This window comes from Esox lucius, chromosome 11 (assembly GCF_011004845.1).
Source record: "Esox lucius isolate fEsoLuc1 chromosome 11, fEsoLuc1.pri, whole genome shotgun sequence".
In the NCBI taxonomy this organism is placed as follows: Eukaryota; Metazoa; Chordata; class Actinopteri; order Esociformes; family Esocidae; genus Esox; species Esox lucius.
The window spans coordinates 21,330,523-21,340,137 of record NC_047579.1 but is presented as its reverse complement, the minus strand read 5'-3'; the positions used below and the strand labels follow the sequence as shown (position 1 = coordinate 21,340,137).

The 9,615-nt window shown below is 38.2% G+C and overlaps 1 protein-coding gene and 1 long non-coding RNA gene across 3 annotated transcripts; both read right to left on the bottom strand.

Annotated features, from left to right (window-relative positions):
* Positions 1–4,282: 4,282 nt before the first annotated feature.
* Positions 4,283–5,955, bottom strand: LOC117595270. Its single transcript, XR_004576462.1, has 2 exons — positions 5,916–5,955; positions 4,283–4,879 (listed from the first exon to the last, which is right to left on the bottom strand). It is a non-coding gene; the product is annotated as an uncharacterized LOC117595270 (long non-coding RNA).
* Positions 5,956–6,716: 761 nt separating this feature from the next.
* LOC117595272 lies at positions 6,717–8,854 on the bottom strand. Of its 2 annotated transcripts, XM_034295360.1 has the most exons (6): positions 8,627–8,854; positions 8,368–8,523; positions 7,837–8,282; positions 7,544–7,691; positions 7,179–7,383; positions 6,717–7,068 (listed from the first exon to the last, which is right to left on the bottom strand). In XM_034295360.1, the coding sequence occupies exons 3-6, from the start codon at positions 7,986–7,988 to the stop codon at positions 6,944–6,946; spliced, it is 630 nt and encodes a 209-aa protein (XP_034151251.1). In that variant the 5' UTR covers positions 7,989–8,282; positions 8,368–8,523; positions 8,627–8,854; the 3' UTR covers positions 6,717–6,943. The 2 variants fall into 2 exon arrangements, with proteins under 2 accessions (XP_034151251.1, XP_034151250.1); XM_034295359.1 differs by having other exon boundaries at positions 8,368–8,854.
* Positions 8,855–9,615: the final 761 nt, after the last annotated feature.

Genomic DNA, 9,615 nt, shown 5'->3' with positions numbered 1-9,615 from the left:
AGAAAAATCCAGAGGCTGAGTAGAGGCTAAGTGTGCAACATGAGTTGGGTTATTCTGTTCGTGGTGCAATCATTTTGAGTTCTGGTCAAAAGTAGTGGAGAAATACATAGGGATTAGAATGCCATTTTGGACACATGTTTGTTTCCCATGCTGGGGAACTCTGACTTAACTAAAAATAATCCAACTAAAATACTGAACACTTAAAGCTTTGTAGCACTCAGTACAATTAATATGAACTTTGACCCCTCATATCCTGTGTAGCACTGGCTTCAGACGCAAAAACATATTTTCACTACTGAGAATGGCTGTCACTTAGATAACAAATTCCTAAAAGTTTCAAGTGTTTAGATGATTTGATACTTATTTCTTGGTATTATAAATCTCAAATGGGAGTTTTACAATTTTTTTAAATGTTGTTGCTTTGTGTAATGCCAGTCTAACACAGCCTTCTGACTTGTGTATGTGAATAATTTCTGTTACTTTGTCAGTAAATCTGTTCATTTAGTTTACATGATTGTTCGCTTGCCCCCACACATTTCTGGTTCTTAGATTACTGGTGAAATAGCAGTTTCAGTGAGTGGAATGAAATAATTATGGGAATATTATAACATTAGCCCAATTCATTAGATGTGCAGGCCAGAGGCAAAACATGACTACAGATAACTTTCATTGTCCTATTTAATGTATTTTATTCACCCTAAACATCAGAGATGTGGACAAACGACTTGGATGACATATTTTGCAAATTGAGGCTTGACTGAAAAACACTTGCAAATCAAATTTGACTCCCATCTTTGGGCTGAAATATGTGCCACCAGAAACTGAATTTGAATTATTTATATTTGAATTTGAATTGCTAAACTTGAATAATTGCATTGAAAAACTGAATTTGAATCACATAATTTGAAATTGTATTGTTTAATTTGAATAATTGCATTGAAAAACTGAATCTGAATTTTATAATTTGAAATTGAATTTATTCGTTTGGATCCGAAGTCCAATAAAATGTGATCCTCACTGAAAATTAAACTCTCTATATATCTTCACATTCACTTCTCACAATTCAGATTCAGTTCTCAAATTCAATTTCAAGTTACTGAGACAGACATCCGGGTAGTTGGAGGATGAAGGAAGAGCAATCGAGCGCAGATCGATAGATAGCGTTCATTGGCGCATAGGACTCCTCTTGGGCAAATCAGCACATACGTTTTGGAGCATAGTACATGAAACAAGGAAGAAGCTCTTGCTTTGCCAGTGGCCGGCCTTGACCCAGAACGCCCAGACTGGTGTGACCACCATGGATTCGGCTGGGACAAATACGGTAATTACAATTTAACATATCTACGATCTTTTGTTTAACTGTCGTTAATTATATATCTGTTTTGTAGAAACAGGGGAAATTAAATTTCTCTCGACGTTGCAAACACAGTAGCTAATATCCCGGGTTTTTATGGTGGCCTACTAGCTCTGGTAACAACATCTTTGCCTGGTGTTTATTATTTCTAAACGTTTGCCTCTTCTTTCGGTGAAAATGTTGTTGCAAACGTAACTAGTGCTAGCCGCCGCCAAGTAGACTGGTCATGTCTTCAGCGTGATTGTTTAACTACTCCTTGTGATTGTCATTGACACCGTCAGGGTATTGCTTACTGAGAGGGAGGGAGAGTAGTAAGCGTGTCTGGTCGCTGTGTTTGGCAGGTGCTAGCATAATAAGGCCATAAACTTCAGGGCAATTACACCATAGCACTAGCCCTATTCTTTTTACTTGAATGCATAGCTAATTCCGGTTGACTTGAACACTAAAATAGCACATTTACTCTTCGAAAGAAAGCTGGCTGTTCTCCGTATTTGCAGGGAAAGTAAAAAGGGATGGTTTTTAAAACTAGCAATCCAGTAGTGCTTTCATTATTTTGTTGTGAGCATTATCTAGCTAGCGCTACAGTAAATATGGGCTAGTAGCTAGAAAACCGTGCTTGCCACTATATAATAACATCATATTTTGTCAACTTAGTGTAAAAACAGTCATGTTTATATTAAATGTAATAGTGCCTATGGTATTGTGGTCTATATAGTGCCTGTTGTATTAATATTTTGTTTTATATTGATATAGCTAGCCATTTACTTGAATAACTTTTTGCAATACATTTTCTTTGGAATATGGAAAACATCCCACTTTGTAATTTTTTATTTGGTAATATTTAAGTTTCCATGTAGATTTCATTATCATTGTGAGTACTTATGTACCTCTGTGCTGGTAAAGGTAAACCAAATATTCAACATGATTGTTTGCTTTCTGTCTCTGAAAAGGTGAACATCCAGAGGCGGGTGACACAGTAGGCTATCCAGGTCACCTGTCCCCCAGGACGTTTCTCCAGTGGCTCACAGGACAGGGCCACATTCCTGTCTTACCAGAAGAGAAACTTCAGTCTTTGTGCAGTTCAACCACACCTGTGACATCCTGTATGGTTCACATACAGTTTGCTACCCAACAGTCGCTGCATGTTGTAATACAATCCACCTACCTGTTAAGCATATGCAAACTTCTACTGAGTTCAAACAAGTGATGACAGAGGCCTTCCATCTAGGGCAGGCATTTCATCAGGTTTAAGTGAAATGTTTCAGTTTCAAATATGCATATACAGGGCTGGTCATAAAATTAGAATATCATCAAAAAGTTGATTTATTTCAGTAATTCCATTCAAAATGTGGAACTTGTATAATGTATACATTCATTCCACATAGACTTATATTTCAAGTGTTTATTCATTCAAAAAGTGAACCTTGTATAATGTATACAGTCCACACAGACTGATATATTTCATATATTTCTTTTAATTTAGATGATTATAACCGACAACTAATGAAAATCACAAATTCAGTATCTCAGAAAATTAGAATATTGTGAAAAGGTTCAATATTGAAGACACCTGGTGCCACACTCTAATCAGCTAATTAACTCAAAACACCTGCAAAGACCTTTAAATGGTCTCTCTGTGTAGTCTACAGAACTAGACTATCATGGGGAAGACTGCTGACTTGACAGCTGTCCAAAAGATGACCATTGACACCTTGCACAAGGAGGGCAAGACACAAAAGTTCATTGCTAAAGAGGCTGGCTGTTCACAGAGCTGTGTCCAAGCACATTAATAGAGGCAAAGGGAAGGAAAAGATGTGGTAGAAAAAAAGTGTATAAGCAATAGGGATAATCGCACCCTGGAGAGGATTGTGAAACAAAACCCATTCAAAAATGTGGGGGAGATTCACAAAGAGTTGACTGCAGCTGGAGTCAGTGCTTCAAGAACCACCACGCAAACATATGCAAGACATGGGTTTCTGCTGTCGCATTCCCAGCGTCAAGCCACTCTTGAACAAGACACAGCGTCAGAAGCGTCTCGCCTGGGAGAGGACTGGACTGCTGCTGAGTAGTCCAAAGTTATGTTCTCTGATTAAAGTAAATTTTGCATTTCCTTTGGAAATCAAGGTCCCAGAGTCTGGAAGAAGAGAGGAAAGGCACAGAATCCACGTTGCTTGAAGTCCAGTGTAAAATGTCCACAGTCAGTGATGGTTTGGGGTGCTATGTCATCTGCTGGTGTTGGTCCACTGTGTTTTCTGAGGTCCAAGGTCAACGCAGCCTTCTACCAGGAGGTTTTAGAGCACTTCATGCTTCCTGCTGCTGACCAACTTTATGGAGATGCAGATTTCATTTTCCAACAGGACTTGGCACCTACACACAGTGCCAAAGCTACCAGTACCTGGTTTAAGGACTATGGTATCCCTGTTCTTAATTGGCCAGCAAACTCGCCTGACCTTAACCCTATAGAAAATCTATTGGGTATTGTGAAGAGGAAGATGTGATACGCCAGACCCAACAATGCAGAAGAGCTGAAGGCCACTATCAGAGCAACCTGGGCTCTCATAACACCTGAGCAGTGCCACAGACGGATCGACTCCAAGCCATGCCGCATTGCTGCAGTAATTCAGGCAAAAGGAGCCCCAACTAAGTATTGAGTGCTGTACATGCTCATACTTTTCATGTTCATACTCTTATGTCTTAATTAATATTCTAATTTTCTGAGATACTGAATTTGTGATTTACATTAGTTGTCGGTTATAATCATCAAAATTAAAAGAAATACATGAAATATATCAGTCTGTGTGGAATGAATGTATACATTATACAAGGTTCACTTTTTGAATGGAATTACTGGGAAAAAAAACTTTTTGATGATATTCTAATTTTATGACCAGCACCTGTACATTCAGACTCAAATAGTAATAGATAAGATATTTGTGCAGTCTTTTATTTCATTTTTTGTCAAATCCAGTTCGTATATGTTAACCCAATTCACTGTTCATGGGTGTATTAAATGACCCAGTGTGCATGGCTAATTGATTTGATATTTTAGATCAAAAATCATTGTTAGCCACATTGAATGTTACACCACAAAAAGCATTTCCATATGTGCATCGCACCATTACAATGTTTGTCAGAGAAGATGTCCTTCAATATGTTCTTTCCCACTTCCCTGTGGTTGTGTCAGCGAGACAGAAGTCCGATTTAAAAAATTTGGTGGACTAAAAGGTGCCTGGATACATGGGGTCCTAGACTGGACTTAAGCAATCATTAATTATTAAAAGCCTTTAGTCCTCTGATTGGCACAGGCATGACTGTCAATGATGGTGAAGTAGGTACAAGGCATGTGCGATTGTGGTCAAATAAATATATTTTCCAAAACTATTTGAATGAGAAAGGGGATCAATGGCAAGGCGTAGAGTTCTCGGTCTTCAATGGACATTCCATTTCTGGCACGGTAACACCTGTGTTGGCAGAGTTATGAGAGAGCCCTGAGCTCTCCCAATCAAAATCCTCAATTTGGATTCCCTAAAACCAACAGAAGATAGTATTAATGAATTGTTAACATACATCATCTAGTAATGCAACCCATTTCATCAGCTGTAGCTATTCTTTACGGATATCACTGACATACTATGTATTAGATGACATCATTTCATACATTAATAGTAGGATATTATTATTAATATTTATTGTGGGACTAATAATATTCCAAATAGGAGATGTGAGCTACAGAGAGGTAGCTGGTAACATAATCTAGAAGTGGTTGAAAGTAGTAGGTTTTCATTGCAAAGAAATGTAATTGCTTTATCATAAACAGATTCAATCATCACTGATTGCTATGGATTTCATGTCAAGTTGATATCAAATGTGATGGAGGCGATGGATGAGGAACCACCAAAATTAAGGAATAGTAGCAAACCAATTATATTTGTTATGTGACTACAAGCCAACTAGTTATGAATGTTACAATATTGCCAGATAGGTTTCCTATACCATGTTAACAGTAAAAACTAATTTGTAACTGGTTGGATCATGCCCATAATCACTATAACGTTAAGTTTCACCTTGCTCAACTTTGTGCAGATCACAGCATAAGTTGGTCAAAAATGTATCTCCAAAAGAACAGCTGGGTTGTTTTAAGTCACAGGTGGGACTGGCAAGTTAGCTAGCACGATGCCTTCTATTTCTAGATCTTCTTACTAAGTTAACCGGTACTTATCTGAGCTAACGACATGATCACTGTCACTAGATATAAAGAAATCATTGACTTTCACTCGGTGCTATTCACTGACAGTAAAACTTTTTTTTGAAAAAAATGTTATTGTACGCACTGCTGTTTGTAGACTAGCTCCAGCGCTCCTTGCTGCGTTGCTAAAATAATAGCTGAAACAATGCTATCGTGCTAGTCATAAATATAGAACAATGGTGCTAGCTAGTCGTCTAATGTAATTGTAAACATGATTTGTGTATGCTCGCGGACTAAACGAAACGTTTCTACAAAACAGCTATAACATTAACGACAATTAAACAAAAGATCGTAGATATGTTAAATTGTAATTACCGTATTTGTCCCAGGCGAATCCATGGTGGTCACACCAGTCTGGGCGTTCTGGGTCAAGGCCGGCCACTGGCAAAGCAAGAGCTTCTTCCTTGTTTCATGTACTATGCTCCAAAACGTATGTGCTGATTTGCCCAAGAGGAGTCTTATGCGCCAATGAACGCTATCTATCGATCTGCGCTCGATTGCTCTTCCTTCATCCTCCAACTACCCGGATGTCTGTCTCAGTAACTTGAAATTGAATTTGAGAACTGAATCTGAATTGTGAGAAGTGAATGTGAAGATATATAGAGAGTTTAATTTTCAGTGAGGATCACATTTTATTGGACTTCGGATCCAAACGAATAAATTCAATTTCAAATTATAAAATTCAGATTCAGTTTTTCAATGCAATTATTCAAATTAAACAATACAATTTCAAATTATGTGATTCAAATTCAATCCGTGTATCATTCGTTCTTTTCATATTCAATTGAGATTCCAAAACGGAAAATGAAAAAATGGTTCGTTATTTCGTTATTCGTTTACGAATCTGATACCAAAAAACGAATAACGGGTCATTTTTCGTACTTTCGATTTAATGCTCAGATCAAAAATAGGAAATGAAATAACGGGCCACGGACCGATTTAGATTTTGATATTTAATTTGTCCGATTTGTGTGAACCGGAAGTTATTGTCTCGTTAGCTTGATTCATTTCTTCAGTTTAGAGTTTAACCAAACGTTAGCCTTCAAAACCATCATGGAGAGTTTCATCTTGTTCAGAGGAAGTAAACGGGTGACTGTCAAAGAGCATAACACAGTCTGTTTTCCTAGCTACTTAACAACACCACTGCATTTCAGTTACTGTTTTCAGACATATCTTTGGGTGACATTTATGAGGTACAACAAGGCATCTTGGAAAGGTGTATAGTCATTATTTACCACATGATTAAAAAGAAGAGAGATGTCAGGGTAGTTTTCTGCAAAGTCTTGTTCTGCATGACATCTATCCTCCTCAGATGAAAATGGGTCAGTTCCAAAAACTGACACCTAAGTTAGCGAGGATCCAAACTCTTGCTCATACATGTTTGCCACAACAGAGGCATTGGGCAGCAGCTCTTCAGAGATTTTAGCTGGACAGCCACCTGCTGCAAGTTCATTGGGTATCCCACGTCCTAAAACAAGGAAACAAATAACTAACAAAGCAATGCCATTTATGCTGTATGTGGTTGGCGTGGGAAAAAATAACTGCTTCAAAGGGTTGTACATATTCAGTTTAGCATACCTGGGATCCTGTGTGCATTCCACGATTGCACCACTCTGCCTAGTCCAATTTGGCTTAATTGACATGTCAGGTTTGAAATGCAGAATTTAGTCATATTGTCCTCCATGTTGAGGACTTCTTGGTCCAGCAGGTGTACCAGGGCCTGTTTCAATGGGTAGTTAACGCGATTGTTCACCTCGGGCCAAATCCTTTCCACTCGAAGATTCTGTTGAACACAAAACACGATTTCAGATGGAATGAAAATGTAATAGATTAGTTTGGGAAATTAATTCCAATTTTAAATGCTTTCACTCCTTATTTGTTAGAATAAAAAAAGCATTTGATTATATTAGTTGTACTGTTAGTCCGTATTACAAAAACCTCACCCTTGTTGATGTTGTTTGAAGGTATGGTGGCCTGCTAGGGTTGTGTCTATGTCTTGACAGCATCTCTTGCATGTACAAGCACATGTAAAACTCCCTGCCATGGTCGACCCTGAGTTGGTCCCACATCCCATGGTTAACCACTGCAGATCTGAGATAAAACAATGTGTACATGTGCAAAGGGCTGCACTGAGCTTAACTGATCCAATAAGAAAATTACATCCAATGAAAAGAGAATATACATTGCACAGAAAATATTATGACAAAAACATTGGTTCTAAATGTATTTACTGTACCTGTAAACTTCCTCATAAATCACAAGGTTGTTTTTCACTGGCATGGTGGCATTGGCAACAATTTTGCCGCTGTAGCCATCAACTGCCACGACGTGTGTCACTCCAAACATCACAAGCTTCTCGTTTTGGTCCATGTGAATTTTATGGCCCATATATTCCGCATGATACGGGATGGGATTTAGATTACGAGCACCCTGAAGACATGTTTTATATTTTGAGCCCAGAATATTCACGAACCATTTCTACATCAAAGAAATTCTTATATGCATGCAACATCATGTACTGTAGGCCTACTTCATTCTTAGCATATAACTTGCATGACGTCGGAATTCGTGGTATGGCTGATGAATCTCTCTGAGGATTTTCCCAACTCGACATTCTCCTGCATGCACTCCCATTGAAGACAGATATCCAGTCATGAACTTGCGGCCATAAGATGGGCCCGTCTGTTAAGAAAAATACAGTTATTCGCTACAACATTTGAAAGACGGGCAGGATATAAAATGTGAAAACCTAAAAAAAAAAACTTACTTCATATATTGATCCAACCACAGCCCTCTCCAGTTCTGTGTCCGATACATGTCTTTTTCGCTTAAGGTTGTGCTGAACACAGAATCTTCTCACACTTATTTCAGAACATCGCTGGACACCCATCTGCTGCAGCGTTGTGGAAATCTCTACATGTGTCTTGCCAGTTTCAAATAAATCTTTAATTAAATCAGCATATGGTTCCAGTGCGGCCATGGTGTCAATACGAAATTACTTAAGAAATACTGAGTCATTAACTTACAATCACTGCATAATTGATGTTTTCCAGGCCTCGTCTAACTGTTTTCCAAATTGCGGGAAACGTCCATAGACAGTATATAAAAAAAACTTGGAAACTTCCAAGTGCAACACACGAAGAAGACCGTAACTTCCGGTTCACACAAATCGAACAAATTAAATATCAAAATCAAAATCGGTCTGTGGCCCGTTTCCTAATTTCCTATTTTTGATCTGAGCATTAAATCGAAAGTACGAGAAATTACTCGTTATTCGTTTTTTGGTATCAGATTCGTAAACGAATAACGAAATAAGGAACCATTTTTTCATTTTCCGATTTTGAAATCTCAATTGAATATGAAAAGAACGAATGATACACAGATTAAATTCAGTTTTTCAATGCAATTATTCAAGTTTAGCAATTCAAATTCAAATATAAATAATTCAAATTCAGTTTCTGGTGGCACATATTTCAGCCCATACCCATCTATTACTTATGTCTTAACCTGGACTTGAGCTGTATGACTTGAGGGATTTGTCTAGATTTTTCCAGCACTTTCCTCTCCTCTCTCACCTCAGTCTGTTTGCGAAGCCCCCCACAATCATAGACCAAGTGGTCTATGTTCTCAACACGCATCCAGTGGCTGGGGGTGGGACAACACAACAATATTCTAACTGGACTTTCTCAGTGTCATTCAAACTCTAGGATCTAGCGTTCAGCTGGCAATGTTAGGTTGTCAATTCAGGCATGAATGAGAACTAGATATCATTGCATCTGGATCGGTCATGAAAGTCGTTTCATTTGGATTCAAGGAATATGTTGATGGGGAGGAAAATGAGAGTAGTATGCAAAACATGCAAATACTAAAATTACTGATGCGAAGGCCACAACATCTAACTTTGTGAGACACCTGAAATAATGCTGTGCATATGTTTAGCTATCTAATCTGTAAAAAGGTACCTTAGCCTTGATTAGCGACATGGCTGAACATTCTAGAAATATCCCCTCCTATA

Coding starts and splice junctions, on each gene's coding strand:
- LOC117595272 (XM_034295359.1), bottom strand. CDS start 7,988: ATGGGCCATAAAATTCACATGGACCAAAACGAGAAGCTTGTGATGTTT. Junction 7,692..7,836: donor ATTTATGAGGAAGTTTACAG/GTACAGTAAATA, acceptor GTTTTATCTCAG/ATCTGCAGTGGTTAACCATG. Junction 7,069..7,178: donor GAATGCACACAGGATCCCAG/GTATGCTAAACT, acceptor TCCTTGTTTTAG/GACGTGGGATACCCAATGAA.